The sequence below is a fragment of the Nerophis ophidion genome, linkage group LG16, assembly GCF_033978795.1.
Source record: "Nerophis ophidion isolate RoL-2023_Sa linkage group LG16, RoL_Noph_v1.0, whole genome shotgun sequence".
Classification (NCBI taxonomy): Eukaryota; Metazoa; Chordata; class Actinopteri; order Syngnathiformes; family Syngnathidae; genus Nerophis; species Nerophis ophidion.
In genome coordinates this window covers 52,238,723-52,261,160 of record NC_084626.1, presented here as the reverse complement: position 1 = coordinate 52,261,160, position 22,438 = coordinate 52,238,723, and the positions used below count along the sequence as shown (strand labels likewise).

The 22,438-nt window shown below is 42.3% G+C and overlaps 1 protein-coding gene across 2 annotated transcripts in view; it reads left to right on the top strand.

The window, feature by feature from the left end:
• LOC133535564 (serine/threonine-protein phosphatase 6 regulatory ankyrin repeat subunit C-like) overlaps positions 1 to 22,438 on the top strand; it is an 83,710-nt gene that overhangs the window by 11,145 nt on the left and 50,127 nt on the right. Inside the window, exons 6-15 of one of the 2 annotated variants that reach the window (XM_061875493.1) lie at positions 4,270 to 4,357; positions 5,411 to 5,553; positions 12,462 to 12,674; positions 12,743 to 12,821; positions 12,899 to 13,013; positions 18,964 to 19,046; positions 19,115 to 19,232; positions 19,301 to 19,369; positions 19,435 to 19,575; positions 19,676 to 19,726. In XM_061875493.1, coding sequence (XP_061731477.1) covers positions 4,270 to 4,357; positions 5,411 to 5,553; positions 12,462 to 12,674; positions 12,743 to 12,821; positions 12,899 to 13,013; positions 18,964 to 19,046; positions 19,115 to 19,232; positions 19,301 to 19,369; positions 19,435 to 19,575; positions 19,676 to 19,726 — 1,100 coding nt within the window. Of the gene's footprint in view, positions 1 to 4,269; positions 4,358 to 5,410; positions 5,554 to 12,461; positions 12,675 to 12,742; positions 12,822 to 12,898; positions 13,014 to 18,963; positions 19,047 to 19,114; positions 19,233 to 19,300; positions 19,370 to 19,434; positions 19,576 to 19,651; positions 19,727 to 22,438 lie in introns of both variants that reach the window. The other variant, XM_061875492.1, reaches the window with a different exon arrangement.

The window sequence follows — 22,438 nt, the reverse complement described above, 5'->3', positions numbered from 1 at the left end:
GAAGAGTGGAACGTGAGATCGACAGGTGGATCGGTGCGGCGTCTTCAGTAATGCGGACGTTGTACCGATCCGTTGTGGTGAAGAAGGAGCTGAGCCGGAAGGCAAAGCTCTCAATTTACCAATCGATCTATGTTCCCATCCTCACCTATGGTCATGAGCTTTGGGTCATGACCAAAAGGATAAGATCACGGGTACAAGCGGCCCAAATGAGTTTGGGTCTCTCCCTTAGAGATAGGGTGAGAAGCTCTGCAATCCGGGAGGAACTCAAAGTAAAGCCGCTGCTCCTCCACATGGAGAGGAGCCAGATGAAGTGGTTCGGGCATCTGGTCAGGATACCACCCGAACGCCTCCCTAGGGAGGTGTTTAGGGCACGTCCAGCCGGTAGGAGGCCACGTGGAAGACCCAGGACACGTTGGGAAGACTATGTCTCCCGGCTGGCCTGGGAACGCCTCGGGATCCCCCGGGAAGAGCTAGACGAAGTGGCTGGGGAGAGGGAAGTCTGGGCTTCCCTGCTTAGGCTGCTGACCCCGTGACCCGACCTCGGATAAGCGGAAGATGATGGATGGATGGATGGATGGTGAGGGTCCAGCTTTGGAAATAATTTGTACCCTTTTCAGAGATCACATTTAGTTCCGCTTGACATACCTTTTTGTTAGCATTTCTCTAGCCTAGTGACAGTGGTCCATGATTAATATTCATAAAACATTAACATTCTTAATAGATGACAGTAGAATAAGCACATCTGTTTGGGGAGTCATAGTGTAACGATCTAGAATTGACACTTTGTGTGGTGTTGGAGTTATCCGACTTTTTGCGTGGCCTTAAATGCATCACTTGCAAAGGGCCTTGACCGCGTGCGTTGGAGCAAGTAAGAGAGAGAGAGAACAGCTGCTGTCGATATGACAGATGACAAAGAGTTGGTTTAAACCTGATTCGTACGGCAGACAATGACCAGGTTTTTTTTTTACTATGTTTCTGTTGTGTTTACGGCCGACAAACAGATTTTGTAATGGATGGCATTCCTGCCCTCTTTAAAGCGTCTCTAGAGACTTGATAATTTAACAGTGTTGATGAATATTGTTTCCTCGCTTGCCGTCACATGTTACTCACAGTTGCATTGCAAAATCATACAGAACAAATTATGTGTTTATTTTGTTTATAGTTCAGATGGGATTTGACTTTGTGCGCAGCATAGATTTGCTGTGCGCAGAGGGCGTGTGAGCAATGCGTCATAGTGCAGGCGCGCACCTTGGAGGGAACGTTGCTCCGGAGTATAAGTCGCACCTGCCGAAAATGCTTAATAAAGAAGGAAAAAAAAAACATATATAAGTCGCACTGGAGTATAAGTCGCATTTTTTGGGGAAATTTATTTGATAAAATCCAACACCAAGAATAGACATTTGAAAGGCAATTTAAAATAAATAAAGAATAGTGAACAACAGACTGAATAAGTGTAGGTTATATGAGGCATAAATAACCAACTGAGAAGGTGCCTGCTATGTTAACCTAACATATTATGGTAAGAGTCATTCAAATAACTATAACATATAGAACATGATATACCTTTACCAAACTATCTGTCACTCCTAATCCATAAATCCCATGAAATCTTATACGTTGATTGATTGATACTTTTATTAGTAGATTGCACAGTACAGTACATATTCCGTACAATTGACCACTAAATGGTAACACCCCAATAAGTTTTTTCAACTTGTTTAAGTCCACGTTAATCAATTCATGGTACAAATATATACTATCAACATAATACAGTCATCACACAAGTTAATCATCATAGTATATACATTGAATTATTTACATTATTTACAATCAATGAGGAGCTTGGGTTGATATCAGTACTTCAGTCATCAACAATTGCATCAACAGAGAAATGTGGACATTGAAACAGTGTAGGTCTTATTTAGTAGGATATGTACAGCCAGCAGAGAACATAGTGAGTTCACATAGCATAAGAACAAGTATATACATTAGAAGTACATTTGAGTTGTTTATAATCCGGGGAGATGGGATGTGAATGGAGGAGGGTATTAGTAAAGTGTTGAAGTTGCCTGGAGGTGTTGTTTTAGAGCGCTTTTGAAGGAATATAGAGATGCACTTACTTTTACACCTGTTGGGAGTGCATTCCACATTGATGTGGCATAGAAAGAGAATGAGTTAAGACCTTTGTTAGATCGAAATCTGGGTTTAACGTGGTTTGTGGAGCTCCCCCTGGTGTTGTGGTTATGGCGGTCATTTACGTTAAGGAAGTAGTTTGACATGTACTTCGGTATCAAGGAGGTGTAGCGGATTTTATAGACCAGGCTCAGTGCAAGTTGTTTTACTCTGTCCTCCACCCTGAGCCAGCCCACTTTGGAGAAGTGGGTTGGATTGAGGTGTGATCTGGGGTGGAGGTCTAAAAGTAACCGGATTAGCTTATTCTGGGATGTTTGGAGTCTAGATTTGAGGGTTTTGGAGGTGCTGGGGTACCAGGAGGTGCAAGCGTATGAGCTGAATGATATTATTTGATATATTACGGTAACGTGTTAATAATTTCACACATAAGTCGCTCCCGAGTATAAGTCGCACCCCCGGCCAAACTATGAAAAAAAACTGCTACTTATAGTCCGAAGAATACGGTATTTTCACCAGTATAACCATTGCTAGTAGGGATGCACCGATTAATCGGTAACCGAATATATTCGGCCGAATATGGCAAAAAAAGCCACATTCGGCCTTCGGTGGAATGAGTTAAAAACAAGGCCGAATAGTGGCGTGTGACGCTACTGGATTATTAAAAAAATGTCAATATTCAATAAAAAAATACTTTATTTGAAAAACATGTCTAAATATTTATTCTAGGCTATTTATGCAATATAAAAAAAAAAGTGAAAAACTGCATTCATTATACGGTATTCGGCCTTCGGCCCATCCATCCATCCATCCATCTTCTTCCGCTTATCCGAGGTCGGGTCGCGGGGGCAACAGCCTAAGCAGGGAAACCCAGACTTCCCTCTCCCCAGCCACTTCGTCTAGCTCTTCCCGGGGGATCCCGAGGCGTTCCCAGGCCAGCCGGGAGACATAGTCTTCCCAACGTGTCCTGGGTCTTCCCCGTGGCCTCCTACCGGTTGGACGTGCCCTAAACACCTCCCTCGGGAGGCGTTCGGGTGGCATCCTGACCAGATGCCCGAACCACCTCATCTGGCTCCTCTCGATGTGGAGGAGCAGCGGCTTTACTTTGAGTTCCTCCCGGATGGCAGAGCTTCTCACCCTATCTCTAAGGGAGAGACCCAAACTCATTTGGGCCGCTTGTACCCGTGATCTTATCCTTTCGGTCATGACCCAAAGCTCATGACCATAGGTGAGGATGGGAACGTAGATCGACCGGTAAATTGAGAGCTTTGCCTTCCGGCTCAGCTCCTTCTTCACCACAACGGATCGGTACAACGTCCGCATTACTGAAGACGCCGCACCGATCCGCCTGTCGATCTCACCATCCACTCTTCTCTCACTCGTGAACAAGACTCCTAGGTACTTGAAGTCCTCCACTTGGGGCAGGGTCTCCTCCCCAACCCGGAGATGGCACTCCACCCTTTTCCGGGAGAGAACCATGGACTCGGTTTTGGAGGTGCTGATTCTCATTCCGGCCGCTTCACACTCGACTGCGAACCGATCCAGTGAGAGCTGAAGATCCCGGTCAGATGAAGCCATCAGGACCACATCATCTGCAAAAAGCAGAGACCTAATCCTGCGGTCACCACCAAGCGTTTAAATTTTATTCGGCTTCGGCCACAAATTTTTATTTCGGTGCATGCCCTAATTGCTAGCGTTGGTTGTAGTTGGTTTAAGTCTTTGTTTTCTGATGTACTGACAATAACCTTATCATTGCCATTTTTTGTGATATTGTACGCAGGAATGACATACTTCTTCCTGAAAATAGCCTCAATTCTGTGTAAAATGTGTTTGTTCGAGATTTGTTATTGGCAAAACGCTTGTCTATTCAGCTATTATGGTCCCAGCACCTCAACCCCTAGTAACAGGCAGTGGGAGTTTGAAGTTCCTTGGAGTAGACCAGTCCATTGAGCTGGATTCGGCTGTAACCTCAGTCAGGGAGAGGGGGAGGGGACTACTGAATTTTGATCGTTATTGCAGTACCATTTCTATCCACATTAATACATATGGCACCTTTTAATGATTTCTATACTTTTAAATCCGCTTATGCATCGTCAAGCTACAGCTACTGTTTCAGCTTAGTGTTTTTTCTTCCTGTAGATGGTGAACTTGCTTCTCAGCAAAGGTGCCAAGGTCAGCACCAAAGATAAAAAAGAAAGGCAGCCGATTCACTGGGCTGCATATCTTGGTAAGAACAATCTTTCTCTATGAAAAATGCTGCATTAAGACTGATTGATTGATTGATTGATTGATACTTTTATTAGTAGATTGCACAGTTCAGTACATATTCCCTACAATTGACCACTAAATGGTAACACCCCAATAAGTTTTTCAACTTGTTTAAGTCGGGGTCCACGTTAATCAATTCATGGTACAAATATATACTATCAACATAATACAGTCATCACACAAGTTAATCATCATAGTATATACATTGAATTATTGACATTATTTACAATCAATGAGGAGCTTTGGTTGATATCAGTACTTCAGTCATCAACAATTGCATCAACAGAGAAATGTGGACATTGAAACAGTGTAGGTCTTATTTAGTAGGATATGTACAGCCAGCAGAGAACATAGTGAGTTCACATAGCATAAGAACAAGTATATACATTAGAAGTACATTTGAGTTGTTTATAATCCGGGGAGATGGGATGTGAATGGAGGAGGGTATTAGTAAAGTGTTGAAGTTGCCTGGAGGTGTTGTTTTGGAGCGCTTTTGAAGGAGGATAGAGATGCACTTACTTTTACACCTGTTGGGAGTGCATTCCACATTGATGTGGCATAGAAAGAGAATGAGTTAAGACCTTTGTTAGATCGGAATCTGGGTTTAACGTGGTTTGTGGAGCTTCCCCTGGCGGTCATTTACGTTAAGGAAGTAGTTTGACATGTACTTCGGTATCAGGGAGGTGTAGCGGATTTTATAGACCAGGCTCAGTGCAAGTTGTTTTACTCTGTCCTCCACCCTGAGCCAGCCCACTTTGGAGAAGTGGGTTGGATTGAGGTGTGATCTGGGGTGGAGGACAACAACAGCTCTGTTCCTGAGTGTTAACTCTCGTCCCAGCAGAGATCTTTTTTGATCTCCGATGTTTGTGTCACATCCTCACCCCGCACATAAATAGACATAATAGCAGGCAGCTGTTCCCCAGAAAGGACAATGAGAGTAGCGCACAAACTGGGGTGTGTTGTGATTTTGGCAGACGCTCGGAGTTATTCTCGCCCATTTTTTTTTTCCTAGGACATTTGGACGTGGTGAAGATGCTGGTGTCTCACAGTGCAGACGTGACGTGCAGAGACAAACGCGGCTACACTCCGCTCCACGCTGCCGCCATCAGTGGACATGTAAATGTGGTCAAATATCTGCTGAGACTGGGAGGGGAGGTAAAGTGGCCTTTTCTTTATTATTCTTTACAAAAAACATTTTCCGTTTCCCCCCCATTAACTTTAAATTACTGTGTTTTCACTAAATAAGAAATACATGTAACATAATTACAGTAGGGTTGTGCGGTATACTGGTACTAATAAAGTACCGCGACACTAATTGATTGAAATCGGCACAGTGCTGCCTTTTGAAAAGAATCGGTACCGTTCTTTCTTCTGCGGTGGTGACTACAGAACCGAGACAGATGTTGTTCATACGAACCCCTTTTCCATATGAGTTGGGAAATTGTGTTAGATGTAAATATAAACAGAATACAATGATTTGCAAATCCTTTTCAAGCCATATTCAGTTGAATATGCTACAAAGACAACATATTTGATGTTCAAACTCATAAAGTTTATTTAAAAAAAAAAAAAATAATTAACTAAGAATTTCATGGCTGCAACACGTGCCAAAGTAGTTGGGAAAGGGCATGTTCACCACTGTGTTACATCACCTTTTCTTTTAACCACACTCAATAAACGTTTGGGAACTGAGGAAACTAATTGTTGAAGCTTTGAAAGTGGAATTCTTTCCCATTCTTGTTTTATGTAGAGCTTCAGTCGTTCAACAGTCCGGGGTCTACGCTTCATAATGCGCCACACATTTTCGATGGGAGACAGATCTGGACTGCAGGCGGGCCAGGAATGTACCCCCACTCTTTTTTTTTTTTACGAAGCCACGCTGTTGTAACACGTGCTGAATGTAGCTTGGCATTGTCTTGCTGAAATAAGCAGGGGCGTCCATGAAAAAGACTGCGCTTAGATGGCAGCATATGTTGTTCCAAAACCTGTATGTACCTTTCAGCATTAATGGTGCCTTCACAGATGTGTAAGTTACCCATGCCTTGGGCACTAATGCACCCCCATACCATCACACATGCTGGCTTTTGAACTTTGCGTCGATAACAGTCTGGATGGTTCGCTTCCCCTTTGGTCCAGATGACCCAATGTCGAATATTTCCCAAAAAAATTTCAAATGTGGACTCGTCAGACCACAGAACACTTTTCCACTTTGCATCAGTCCATCTTAGATGGGCCCAGAGAAGCCGGCGGGGTTTCTGGATGTTGTTGATAAATGGCTTTCGCTTTGCATAGTAGAGCTTTAACTTGCACTTATGGATGTAGCGAGGAACTGTATTTAGTGACAGTGGTTTTCTGAAGTGTTCCTGAGCCCATGTGGTGATATCCTTCAGAGATTGATGTCGGTTTTTGATACAGTGCCGTCTGAGGGATGGAAGGTCACGGTCATTCAATGTTGGTTTCCGGCCATGCTGCTTACGTGGAGTGATTTCTCCAGATTGTTTGAACCTTTTGATGATATTATGGACCGTAGATTTTGAAATCCCTAAATTTCCTGCAATTGCATTTTGAGAAATGTTGTTCCTAAACTGTTTGACTACCGTATTTCCTTGAATTGCCGCCGAGCATGTAGTATGCGCCTGCCTTGAATTACTGCCGGGTCAAACTCGGCATAGAAAGAGAATGAGTTAAGACCTTTGTTAGATCGGAATCTGGGTTTAATGTGGTTTGTGGAGCTCCCCCTGGTGTTGTGGTTATGGTGGTCATTTACGTTAAGGAAGTAGTTTGACATGTACTTCGGTATCAAGGAGGTGTAGCGGATTTTATAGACTAGGCTCAGTGCAAGTTGTTTTACTCTGTCCTCCACCCTGAGCACACACAACAAGGAGACAAAGCAGAAGAAGGAAGAAGAGACAGTCATGGCGACGACGGGTAAGAAGAAGAAGTACGCTTGCAAGTTCCGAAATGATTGGAAACAAGAATTTCAGTTCATCCAGGACAGCTCGATGAACTGCAAATTTTGTAGATCAGACCTCTCCATTGAACACGGTGGCGGAATGGATATAGTCACTCATGAACAGTCAGAGAAGCGCAAGGCGGCGGCAACGCACCACCGGTCACACCCTTGTATTATGGGCCACCTGGCTAAATGGAGACCCGAGGGTGTAACATATGCCGAGACAAAGATGGCTATGCTGATCGCTGCAAGCAACATCCTGTTCTCATTTGCGGATGTTTTCAACAAATCCGTGAAGGATATGTTCCCGGATTCAGAGATTGCTCGCCAGTACTCAAATGGTTGAACAAAGGCTACTCAAATAGTGAAAGGTAATTTTTTTTTTTTTTTTAAGTAAGCAGCAAGTACAGTACAGTTAGTAGAACAATTGTGTTTTCATTACATTAACATTTCTGTCATTGACGATTTGTGTCAGCTTGCGACACATAGTCATTTATATAGTAGGCTAATATAGACATTTACATCAATCAATCAATGTTTACTTATATAGCCCTAAATCAATAGTGTCTCAAAGGGCTGCACAAACCACTACCACATCCTCGGTAGGCCCACATAAGGGCAAGGAAAACTCACACCCAGTGGGACGTCGGTGACAATGATGACTATGAGAACCTTGGAGAGGAGGAAAGCAATGGATGTCGAGCGGGTCTAACATGATACTGTGAAAGTTCAATCCATAATGGATCCAACACAGCCGCGAGAGTCCAGTCCAAAGCGGATCCAACACAGCAGCGAGCGTCCCATTCACAGCGGAGCCAGCAGGAAACCATCCCAAGCGGAGGCGGATCAGCAGCGCAGGAATGTCCCCAGCCGATACACAGGCAAGCGGTCCATCCTGGGTCCCGACTATGGACAGCCAGTACGTCATCCATGGCCATCAGATCGGACCGGACCCCCTCCACAAGGGAGAGTGGGACATAGGAGAAAAAGAAAAGAAACGGAAGATCAACTGGTCTGAAAGGGGAGTCTATTTAAAGGCTAGAGTATACAAATGAGTTTTAAGGTGAGACTTATATAAGCCTTTCAAGTCATTTTGATAGAAGGCTAATATGACTAATATAATATAGACACTTACATCATGTGTTGTCTTCATTAAAACACTTTTATAAGACTTTTAAAGTCATTTTGATAGTAGGCTAATATAATAAATATAGACACTTACATCATGTGTTGTCTTCATTATAACACTTATATAAGACTTTTAAAGTCATTTTGATACTAGGCTAATACAGCTAATATAGACACATCTTATGTTGTTTTATTATAACACTTTTATAAGACATTTTAAAGTCATTTTGATAGTAGGCTAATACAGCTAATATAGGCACTTACATCATCTGTTGTTTCATTATAACACTTATATAAGACTTTTAAAGTCATTTTGTTAGTAGGCTAATACAGCTAATAAAGACACTTACATCATCTGTTGTTTCATTATAACACTTATATAAGACTTTTAAAGTCATTTTGTTAGTAGGCTAATACAGCTAATATAGACACTTACATCATCTGTTGTTTCATTATAACACTTATATAAGACTTTTAAAGTCATTTTGATACTAGGCTAATATAATAAATATAGACACTTACATCATGTGTTGTCTTCATTATAACACTTATATAAGACTTTTAAAGTCATTTTGATACTAGGCTAATACAGCTAATATAGACACATCTTATGTTGTTTCATTATAACACTTTTATAAGACTTTTTAAAGTCATTTTGATAGTAGGCTAATACAGCTAATATAGGCACTTACATCATCTGTTGTTTCATTATAACACTTATATAAGACTTAAAATTTTTTGCAGCTCCAGACAGATTTTTCTTTTGTATTTTTGGTCCAGTATGGCTCTTTAGGGTTCAGAAGCTGGGTTACAATGCCATCTGCTGGATGGAGTTGGAACAGAGAGCTACCCAGACCGCCTTATTATAAATAAATAAGACAGCAAATGATCTAAAAAAAATCAACAAAACAAATCAGACACCAAATATTTTATGGCTGTCCTAGAATGTCCTACAAGTGTAAAAAGAAGTGAACTATTTTTTTTTTACAATTGTAAGATAGCAAGTATCAATCATCAATCAATGTTTACTTATACAGCCCTAAATCACTAGTGTCTCAAAGGGCTGCACAAACCACTACGACATCCTCGGTAGGCCCACATAAGGGCAAGGAAAACTCACCCAGTGGGACGTCGGTGACAATGATGACTATGAGAACCTTGGAGAGGAGGAAAGCAATGGATGTCGAGCGGGTCTAACATGATACTGTGAAAGTTCAATCCATAATGGATCCAACACAGCCGCGAGAGTCCAGTCCAAAGCGGATCCAACACAGCAGCGAGAGTCCCGTTCACAGCGGAGCCAGCAGGAAACCATCCCAAGCGGAGGCGGATCAGCAGCGCAGAGATGTCACCAGCCGATACACAGGCAAGCATTACATGGCCACCGGATCGGACCGGACCCCCTCCACAAGGGAGAGTGGGACATAGAAGAAAAAGAAAAGAAACGGCAGATCAACTGGTTTAAAAAGGGAGTCTGTTTAAAGGCTAGAGTATACAAATGAGTTTTAAAGTGAGACTTAAATGCTTCTACTGAGGTGGCATCTCGAACTTTTACCGGAAGGGCATTCCAGAGTACTGGAGCCCGAACGGAAAACGCTCTATAGCCCGCAGACTTTTTTTGGGCTTTAGGAATCACTAATAAGCCGGAGTCCTTTGAACGCAGATTTCTTGCCGGGACATATGGTACAATACAATCGGCAAGATAGGATGGAGCTAGACCGTGTAGTATTTTATACGTAAGTAGTAAAACCTTAAAGTCACATCTTAAGTGCACAGGAAGCCAGTGCAGGTGAGCCAGTATTGGTATATATGTATGTATATATGTATATAAAGGTATATACAGTATAGGTATATATGTATGTATATATGTATATAAAGGTATATACAGTATAGGTATATATGTATGTATATATGTATATAAAGGTATATACAGTATAGGTATATATGTATGTATATATGTATATAAAGGTATATACAGTATAGGCGTAATATGATCAAACTTTCTTGTTCTTGTCAAAAGTCCTGCAGCCGCATTTTGTACCAACTGTAATCTTTTAATGCTAGACATGGGGAGACCCGAAAATAATAGGTTACAGTAATCGAGACGAGACGTAACAAACGCATGGATAATGATCTCAGCGTCTTTAGTGGACAAAATGGAGCGAATTTTAGCGATATTACAGAGATGAAAGAAGGCCGTTTTAGTAACGCTTTTAATGTGTGCCTCAAAGGAGAGAGTTTGGTGGAAGATAATACCCAGATTCTTTACTGTGTCGCCTTGTTTAATTGTTTGGTTGTCAAATGTTAGAGTTGTATTATTAAATAGAGGTCGGTGTCTAGCAGGACCGATAATCAGCATTTCCGTTTTTTTGGCGTTGAGTTGCAAAAAGTTAGCGGACATCCATTGTTTAATTTCATTAAGACACGCCTCCAGCTGACTACAATCCGGCGTGTTGGTCAGCTTTAGGGGCATGTAGAGTTGGGTGTCATCAGCATAACAGTGAAAGCTAACACCGTATTTGCGTATGATGTCACCTAGCGGCAGCATGTAGATGCTGAAGAGTGCAGGGCCAAGGACCGAACCCTGGGGAACTCCACACGTTACCTTAACGTAGTCCGAGGTCACATTGTTATGGGAGACACACTGCATCCTATCAGTAAGATAAGAGTTAAACCAAGACAGGGCTAAGTCTGACATACCAATTCGTGTTTTGATTGGTTCTAATAAAATATTATGATCGACGGTATCGAAAGCAGCGCTAAGATCGAGGAGCAGCAACATAGATGACGCATCAGAATCCATCGTTAGCAATAGATCATTAGTCATTTTTGCGAGGGCTGTCTCCGTCGAGTGATTTGCCCTGAAACTGGATTAAAGGCTAGAGTATACAAATGAGTTTTAAGGTGAGACTTATATAAGCCTTTAAAGTCATTTTGATAGAAGGCTAATACGACTAATATAATATAGACACTTACATCATGTGTTGTCTTCATTATAACACTTATATAAGACTTTTAAAGTCATTTTGATAGTAGGCTAATACAGCTAATATAGACACATCTTATGTTGTTTTATTATAACACTTTTATAAGACATTTTAAAGTCATTTTGATAGTAGGCTAATACAGCTAATATAGACACATCTTATGTTGTTTTATTATAACACTTTTATAAGACATTTTAAAGTCATTTTGATAGTAGGCTAATACAGCTAATATAGGCACTTACATCATCTGTTGTTTCATTATAACACTTATATAAGACTTTACATTTTTTGCAGCTCCAGACAGATTTTCCTCTTGTATTTTTGGTCCAGTATGGCTCTTTAGGGTTCAGAAGCTGGGTTACAATGCCATCTGCTGGATGGAGTTGGAATAGAGAGCTACCCAGACTGCCTTATTATAAATAAATAAGACAGCAAATGATCTAAAAAAACAACAACAAAACAAATCAGACACCAAATATTTTATGGCTGTCCTAGAATGTCTTAGTGAATTATATTTTATATAGCGCTTTTCTCTAGTGACTCAAAGCGCTTTACATAGTGAAACCCAATATCTAAGTTACATTTAAAGCAGTGTGGGTGGCACTGGGAGCAGGTGGGTAAAGTGTCTTGCCCAAGGACACAACGGCAGTGACTAGGATGGCGGAAGTGGGAATCGAACCTGCAACCCCCAAGTTGCTGGCACGGCCACTCTACCAACCGAGCTATACCGGCCCCAAGTGTAAAAAGAAGTGAATTATTTTTTTACAATTGGAAGATAGCAAGTAGATGTTTATCAAAGTGTAAAATGTAAAAATGTTGACAATAAATTCCTATATTGACACTGGAGTTTTACTGCTTATAATGTGAATCTTCACATCACTTCCAGTACGTGTTCTTCTCCTCTTTACCTCCCCAGTGGAAGCTTCTTTGATGCTGGCTAAACCCAGCTCCTCTGAGGTCATGTGACAGCCATGTGTTGCTCTTCCCCCCCCCAGGTGGACGAAGCCAACACGTACGGCAACACGGCGCTCCACATGGCCTGCCACACAGGCCAGGACGCTGTGGCCACCGAGCTGGTCAACTGCGGCGCCAACATCAACCAGCCCAACCGGCAGAGCAGCACGCCGCTCCACCTGGCCGCCGCCTCCTCCAGCGGGGTGCCGTGTGTCGAGCTGCTCATCAACAACGGCGCCGACGTCAACATGCAGGTAAACAAATACAAGAGAACCAGGTTTTGCGAAGGCTTCTGACTTGGTGAAATGTTTCCCCCGAACAGAACAAAGAAGGCAAGTGCCCTCTGCACATGGCCGCCATGCATGGCCGCTTCACAGGCTCCCAGATTCTTATACAAAATGGTAACATGCAGTTTACAGCATGCCTTGTCACTCAGAATGAAAATAAATCAACGCCGTCCATTCTGCCGTTTTCCCAGGTAGTGAAATCGACTGCGTTGACGTATACGGGAACACTCCTCTCCATGTGGCCGCCAGGTACGGTCAGGAGTTGTTGATCAGCACTCTGCTTACCAACGGTGCTGACAAAGCCAGGTGAGTGTCTTACAGTCACCGACAAAACTCAAATCATTCATTTCAACAGTAATTGGCTACGGATGTAACAATAATCGGTATTAATTAGAGATGTCCGATAATATCGGACTGCTGATATCGGCTGATAAATGCTTTAAAATGTACAAACCCTGTTTCCATATGAGTTGGGAAATTGTGTTAGATGTAAATATAAACAGAATACAATGATTTGCAAATCCTTTTCAACCCATATTCAGTTGAATATGCTACAAAGACAACATATTTGATGTTCAAACTCATAAACTTTTTTTTTTTTTTTGCTAATAATAATTAACTTTGAATTTCATGGCTGCAACACGTGCCAAAGTAGTTGGGAAAGGGCATGTTCACCACTGTGTTACATCACCTTTTCTTTTAACACTCAATAAACGTTTGGGAACTGAGGAAACTAATTGTTGAAGCTTTGAAAGTGGAATTCTTTCCCATTCTTGTTTTATGTAGAGCTTCAGTCCTTCAACAGTCCGGGGTCTCCGCTGTCATAATGCACCACACATTTTCGATGGGAGACAGGTCTGGACTGCAGGCGGGCCAGGAATGTACCCGCACTCTTTTTTTACGAAGCCACGCTGTTGTAACACGTGCTGAATGTGGCTTGGCATTGTCTTGCTGAAATAAGCAGGGGCGTCCATGAAAAGGACGGCGCTTAGATGGCAGCATATGTTGTTCCAAAACCTGTATGTACCTTTCAGCATTAATGGTGCCTTCACAGATGTGTAAGTTACCCATGCCTTGGGCACTAATACACCCCCATACCATCACACAAGCTGGCTTTTCCACTTTGCGTCGATAACAGTCTGGATGGTTCGCTTCCCCTTTGGTCCGGATGACACAATGTCGAATATTTCCAAAAACAATTTCAAATGTGGACTTGTCAGACCACAGAACACTTTTCCACTTTGCATCAGTCCATCTTAGGTGAGCTCGGGCCCAGAGAAGCCGGCGGGGTTTCTGGATGTTGTTGATAAATGACTTTCGCTTTGCATAGTAGAGCTTTAACTTGCACTTACAGATGTAGCGATGAACTGTATTTAGTGACAATGGTTTTCTGAAGTGTTCCTGAGCCCATGTGGTGATATCCTTCAGAGATTGATGTCGGTTTTTAATACAGTGCCGTCTGAGGGATCGAACGTCAAGGTCATTCAATGTTGGTTTCCGGCCATGCCGCTTACGTGGAGTGATTTCTCCAGATTCTGTGAACCTTTTGATGATATTATGGAGCGTAGATGTTGAAATCCCTAAATTTCTTGCAATGTCACTTTGAGAAAGGTTGTTCTTAAACTGTTTTTTTCTATTTGCTCACACAGTTGTGGACAAAGGGGTGTACCTCGCCCCATCCTTTCTTGAGAAAGACTGAGCATTATTTGGGAAGCTGCTTTTATACCCAATCATGGCACCCACCTAGGCGTGTAACGGTACGTGTATTTGTATTGAACCGTTTCGGTATGAGGGTTTCGGTATGGCACCCACCTAGGCGTCTAACGGTACGTGTATTTGTATTGAACCGTTTCGGTATGAGGGTTTCGGTTCGGTTCGGACATATTAAATAGCACACCGCGCGCACGTTGTGTAAACAATGCACACCGAGGCACCATAAATTGATTTACGTGGACCCCGACTTAAACAAGTTGAAAAACTTATTCGAGTGTTACCATTTAGTGGTCAATGGTACAGAATATGTACTGTACTGTGCAATCTACTAATAAAAGTTTCAATCAATCAAAAAAACTACAACACACGGCATGCTAGCCACGACTGGTAGATAGACTGACCATACGTCCTCCTTTCACGGGATATGTCCTCTTTGGAGAGCTGCCTAGGTGGAGTTTCTTACATGCCTTGAATGTCCGGCATTTTAAGTTAAGGTTGCGTGTATTTTCAATGTTCGTTCAGGGTTAAGAAGGGGTTGAAAACAAAAACAAAAATGCTACACATAGCAGCATTCGTGAGGGAGGAGCAGAGACAGAGAGCGAGAGAGTTATGATAAACATGCATGTGTCGCCAGGCTCTGCTTTTTATCCATAGATTTATCAGATTTTATTTTTTATTATCCATAGCAGGGGTGTCAAAAGTGTGCCCCGGAGGCCATTTGCGGACCACAGCTAATATTTTAAAGGCCCACGGCATGTTCTAAAAATACTATTAGAATAAACAAAAACGTAAACAAAAGTGAAATAAAAAAGCTTAAAGGCTAAATGTAATTTAGAAAAAGTTGCAACGTTGACTAATAAAACAAAGCAGTTTTTTTTTTTTCATTCAAACTGTCATTGCTCAAAACATAATATTGAATCAAAATCAATGTGATTATGAATTATTGACCTATCCAAGTTTCCGATTACTTCACATCAAATATTCCACTAACAAAAATATTTTTGGTTGAAGATTTTGCAAATTTGTTAAATAAATAATCAAAAAATGTATATTTTGTTTTTTTTCTTACTGTACCGAAAATGAACCGAACCATGACCTCTGAACCGAGGTACGTACCGAAACAAAATTTTTGTGTACCGTTACACCCCTACACCCACCTGTTCCCAATTAGCCTGCACACCTGTGGGATGTTCCAAATAAGTGTTTGATGAGCATTCCTCAACTTTATCAGTATTTATTGCCACCTTTCCCATTTTCTTTGTCACATGTTGCTGGCATCAAATTCTAAACTTATTGATTATTTGCAAAAAAAAAATGTTTATCAGTTTGAACATCAAATATGTTGTCTTTGTAGTGCATTCAAATGAATATGAGTTGAAAAGGATTTGCAAATCATTGTATTCTGTTTATATTTACATCTAACACAATTTCTCAACTCATATGGAAACGGGGTTTGTATATATTGGAAATTATCGCTATCGGTTTCAAAAGAAGTACAATTTAGGACTTTTTAAAACGCCGCTGTAAGTAGTGGTACATGTGTACCAGGGTCAATTACGTCTTGTAAATAATGTATTTTTTTTATGTTGTATTAATGTTATACAAAATATGTAAGTTACATGTAAATACCTGAATAATGTTTGATGTTTTTTCAATGTGGAACCATTGTCTCGTTGTCCCTCCTACTGCAACAATTACTGTGACACCTGTCTTTTTATATGCGTCGGATACATCTTCCAACAAGGGCTCGGCGATATTTCGCGGGTTTGTCTATGTGCGATATAGAAAATGACTATATCGTGATATTCGAGTATACGTTCTAGGGCTGGGTGATACATCGTAGTGATTGACGACAATTGTATTCTGTGTATTATCAGTAAAGTGCATCTGAGCAGCAACCCATGGTGTCGGTCATGTTCCATAAAATCCACACAACGTAGAGGAAATGACCACCGGTTACACACTAACATAGGAAAACTGTCTCCCCGTCATACTTGCCAAGCCTCCCGGGAGACCCCCGTATTTCAGTGCTCATTCTGAAAATCTCCCGGGGCAACCATACTTCCCAATTTCTCCCGATTTCCACCCGGATAACAATATTTGCCTTCTCGTGCCGACCCAATCACACATCTACGGCTTTTTACACACACACACAAGTGAATGCAATGCATACATGGTCAACAGCCATACAGGTCACACTGAGGGTGGCCGTATAAACAACTTTAACACTGTTACAAATAACAGATCAGAAAGGTCTTTATTGTCATTGCACAAGTACAACGAAACTTTTTTCAGCGCAAGCCCGTTCAGATTAGACAAACAAACAGTGTATCTTGTTACAGAACAGGAACGCTGATGGGTCGCCACAAGGCGCCCTGTAAAAGATGGGAAAAAGGTCAAACGCTGGGGAAAAAGATGAGTAAAAACAATATAATCTAGACTGGGCTCCTAAGGGGGCCTAGAATGGAGTGGGAAAAAAACTTCCATGCAATGCACACGTAAACACGTTACATTTAATCACCACAAACTCGCAACAGAGAAGCGGGTAATTGGGGCCCTGGAAGGCGACCGATGCTTTGAAACGCTGCCACCCGACCATCACCCCGAGGGGAAAATAAGCGCCACACTGTGAACCCACACCAAACAATAATGACAAACACATTTCGGGAGAACATGCGCACCGTAACACAACATAATCACAACAGAACAAATACTCAGAACCCCTTGCAGCACTAACTCTACCGGGACGCTACAATATCCCCCAACCCCGCCCACCTCAACCTCATGCTCTCTCATGGAGAGCGGGTCCCAAATTCCAAGCTGCTCTTTTGAGGCATGGGGCGTCATAGCTCGGTTGGTAGAGTGGCCGTGCCAGCAACTTGAGGGTTGCAGGTTCGATTCCCACTTCCGCCATCCTAGTCACTGCCGTTGTGTCCTTGGGCAAGACACTTTACCCACCTGCTCCCAGTGCCACCCACACTGGTTTGAATGTAACTTAGATATTGGGTTTCACTATGTAAAGCGCTTTGAGTCACTCGAGAAAAAGCGCTATATAAATATGATTCACTTCACTTGACATGTTAAAAAAAGAATACACTTTGTGACTCCAATAATTAATATGGCAGAACCATGTTGGCAATTTTTTCCATAATTTGAGTTGATTTATTTTGGAAAATCTCGTTACATTGTTTAATGCAGGGGTGGGCATTACGTCGATCTCGGAGGGTGTGTCAGTCGATCTCAAGCCAGGCATTAAAAAATGTACATAAAAATGAGCAATCATCAATCATACCAAGACTTCACTTTCGTCAGTTGTTTGACATTCTCGGCACCCGAGGATCTTGTGAGATGACGCTGGCTGCTGCGAGCTCATATTTAAGAAAAAAATCACTAACAGGGCGGACGCAGAGAAACACATTTTATTTCTAGAGACTCCGTACCTACTGTCAAAACTCTAAAGACCGACTGCACAGATCCTGTCTTCACCATAAAAGACCTGTTTCATCCTGCCTGTGCTAACAAAATAAGAGTCTCAGAAAGCTAGCGTGCACAAGCTAGCAAGCTACGGCGTTTGATGCCAATGTATTTCTCCCCCGCCCTCAGCGACCGCTTTCTCACTTGCTTGCCCACCCGCACACTCACTGACGTCACTCACCTGCTGCCAGACATTAAAGGGCCACACACATATGCTACTCTCATAACAAAGTGTTTAAAAAGGAGTATGCAAGTTGGACAAATGAGATGCCAAATCCAACCACTTTCATGTGGTATTGGACAGAAAGGAGGACTTTTTTTTTTCCTCCATTTGAAAATGAGGACGTTATCAGCACCACTGTCTGATTCCAATCAATGCAAGTCATCAGAATCTATGTGTGTTAAACGGGGGACGGCGTGGCGCAGTGGGAGAGTGGCCGTGCGCAACCCGAGGGTCCCTGGTTCAAATCCCACCTAGAACCAACCTCGTCACATCCGTTGTGTCCTGAGCAAGACACTTCACCCTTGCTCCTGATAGTAGCTGGTTGGCGCCTTGCATGGCAGCTCCCTCCATCAGTGTGTGAATGTGTGTGTGAATGGGTAAATGTGGAAGTAGTGTCAAAGCGCTTTGAGTACTTTGAAGGTAGAAAAGCGCTATACAAGTACAACCCATTTATTTATTTATTCACTATGTAAAGCGCTTTGAGTCACTCGAGAAAAAGCGCTATATAAATATGTTAAAAAAAAAGAATACACTTTGTGACTTCAATAATAAATATGGCAGTGCCATGTTGGCAATTTTTTTCCATAATTTGAGTTGATTTATTTTGGAAAATCTCGTTACATTGTTTAATGCATCCAGCGGGACATCACAACAAAATTAGGCTTAATATGTTAATTCCACGACTGTATAGATCGGTTACGGTTGATATCGGAATCTCCAAACCCGCGATATATCCAGTATATCAATATTTCGCACAGCCCTAATTAAGGGGATATTTTCTTCCATTTTGCACTTCCCGTGTTCCAATCACCTGGTGTTAAAAGTATGTTGGACTGTGGTCTGCAGACAGGGGGTCCACGGGATGCTCCCGTTGCACTTGGCAGCACTCTACGGCTTTCCAGACTGCTGCCGCAAGTTGCTTTCAAATGGTGAGAAGCACTTTCCCCACATTTTGTCGCGGCCCTTTTGAAAAATTCCTTACCTGCGTGTCTTCCAGGCCAGTATTACAACATCATGCAGTCGCCGACCAGCGGCCAGACGCCGTCTTTCGGATTCGATATCAACACACAGGATGAGCTTGGGATGACTTGTCTGCATGCTGTTGCCTCTGGAGGGTAACAAAGATGCTGTGTTGCTCTGCCACGCTTGGAGCTCTGAAGAGACTTTTGTTTTGTGTTGGCAGTAATGTGGACTGTCTCAACCTGCTGATAAGTAGTGGCGCTGACCTGGATATAAAGGATCATTTGGGAAGGTAAATTAGTTCGATGAATCAGTCTTTGATTGGTTGTTACCGCTGTCTCCCGTTGTGGCTCCTAGGTCTCCTTTGCACTACGCTGCCGCCAACGGGAACAGCCAGTGTACAATCACACTGGTGAGAAGCGGCTCAGAGGTCAACGAGTTGGACCTAATGGGCTGCAGCCCTCTACACTACGCCGCCGCGGCGCACACTTTCCTCGGGTGAGACATTTCGGGAATGGCGTCAACGGTCCCGCAAAAAGCAGTTGTTGTCTTTCTCATGTCGAGGTTTAAAAAGTGTCCAACTTTGTGTTGCATACAGAGGGGAGCCCAGCACTGACTGTAACGCGGAAAAGGAAAAGGAAGCCTCGCTGTACGTCGCACATGTCGTGAGGTTAACCCAGCTGATCTGGACCATCTGATACAGACCTGGGCAGATTAAGGCCACTGTTTCTAATCTTTACTTGGCACCCACAATGCGTTGCGAAACAAAAAACTAGTCCATTCTTTAAAAAAAAAAATGTATATTAAGGTATTCTTGTAAAAAAAAAAATTGGATTCAATGGTCAGATTTGTTCATACAGGGACGGCGTGGCGCAGTGAAATAGTGGCCGTGCGAAACCCGAGGGGCCCTGGTTCAAATCCCACCTAGTACCAACCTCGTCACGTCCGTTGTGTCCTGAGCAAGACACTTCACCCTTGCTCCTGATGGGTGCTGGTTGGCGCCTTGCATGGCAGCTCCCTCCATCAGTGTGTGAATGTGTGTGTGAATGTGGAAGTAGTGTCAAAGCGCTTTGAGTACCTTGAAGGTAGAAAAGCGCTATACAAGTACAACCCATTTATATTAGCATAATAAATCGCATTGATTACTGTTTTATTTTGTTTGCAATCTGGCCCGCCTGACATTCCAAAATAATTTTTTTTTAGATCTTGTGAGGCGGCATAGCTCGGTTGGTAGAGTGGCCGTGCCAGCATCTTGAGGGTTGCAGGTTCGATTCCCGCTTGTGCCATCCTAGTCACTGCCGTTGTGTCCTTGGGCAAGACACTTTACCCACCTGCTCCCAGTGCCACCCACACTGCTTTAAATGTAACTTAGATATCGGGTGTCACTATGTAAAGCGCTTTGAGTCACTTGAGAAAAGCGCTATATAAATGTAATTCACTTCACTTCATCTTTAAGATGGGAAGTGTCGCTGCCATTATGATGTTTTCAAATGAGCGTAAGTCTTGAACTATACAAAGTATTTCAATGGTTGGAATTAGGGCTGGGCGATATATCTCGATATTTTTAGGCAATACACGATAAATATCTCAATATTTTGCCTTAGCCTTGAATGAACACTTGATGCATATAATCACAGCAGTATGATGATTCTATGTGTTTACATGAAAACATTCTTCATGCTGCATCAATATATGCTACTTTTAAACTTTCATGCAGAGAAGGAAATCACAACTAAGTCAATTGACTAAAACTGTATTTATAAAACAGTTGTTAGCAGGTGACTTTTCAAATGATGCTACATATTAGTCCAGGGGTCGGGAACCTTTTTGGCTGAGAGAGCCAAGAAGCCAAATATTTTAAAATGTATTTCCCTAAGAGCCATATAATATTTTTTTTAACACTGAACACAACTAAACACGTGCATTTTTAAGTAAGACCAACATTTCCAGAGTATAATATGTCTTTTATTTTTTATGATAACATTGTTATTCTGAAGCTTACTGTGGAGGGGGTGTGGCCTGCGGGCCTGCAGCAAAGCAGGATGTTGCCAGGACCGGCCTCGAAATCAGCGACAGGTGCGTAGATGGCCCACCGGGGCCTTGTTATCTAATCACCTGTCGCTCTGTTATAAGCAGTAGCCAGGTGGAGAGACAGGGTTGGGGCTGGAGCCAGAGCGCGAGTGAAAACGAAAGAGAAAAAAACAATTGCTGGAAAGCAACTGAGAGAAAAATAAAACAATATTGTAACCCTAAAACAGGCTCTTGGTGGTCTGAAGAACCCCAGGAGGGCAAGCCCCACACTAACCAAAAATAAATAAATTACTTCTTACCACTAATGCAACTTCTTGAACATAAAAATGCATGAGAATGTCATTTTTAACACTGTGGTTGCAAGTGGAATTATTCATTACTTATCGTGTAAAGCAATGTTAGCTCAGATTTATCCGAGAGCCAGATACAGTCATCAAAAGAGCCACATCTGGCTCGAGAGCCATAGGTTCCCTACCCCTCTATTAGCAGTAATGCTACTTTTGGTAACAACGCTTGTGCCCCACACTTGAAAAATTAAAGTTGTCTATTCGACATATTCCCGCTTGAAGCCGAACCACCGCCAGACGATGGACCCCCTGCTGTTTTTCTTGGGAATTCCTTCTTCCTTCATTCGCACTTTCTTTTTCTCGTATTACCACTCGCACGGCTCCACTAGCATCACAGCTAACGTTACCCATGCTGCTACCTCTCTGCCCTGCAAGGGCGTATACGTAGGTGACGTGTTTAAGAAGATGTGACGTGTTTAAGAAGATGTGACGTGTTTAAGAAGATGCGCTTACACTCTGTGAGAAGGAGACACAAGAAGGAGTGGGAAGAGCCTGTAGTGTAATGCCCGCAGCTAAAAACAACTGCGTGAGAACTTATACTCCAATATCACCATATAGTCATTTTCTATATCGCGCAGAGACAAACCCGCAATCTATCGCGTATATCGATATATTACCCAACCCTAGTTGGAATCTGCGCCTTTGCGTGATGTTTTAGTGACTAGTGTTGGCTAGGGGTGTAACGGTACACAAATATTTCGGCTCGGTACGTTCCTTGGTTTAGAGGTCACAGTTCGGTTCATTTTCGGTACAGTAAGAAAACTACAAAATATAAATTTTTGGGTTATTTATTTACCAAAATTGCAAAATCTTCTACCAAAAATATTTTTCTTAGTGGAATATTTGATGTGAAGTAATGTGAACCTTGGATAGGTCAATAATTTATAATAACATTGATTTTGATTCAATATTATGTTTTGAGCAATGACAGTTTGAAAGGAAAAAAACTGCTTTGTTTTATTAGTCAACGTTGCAACTTTTTC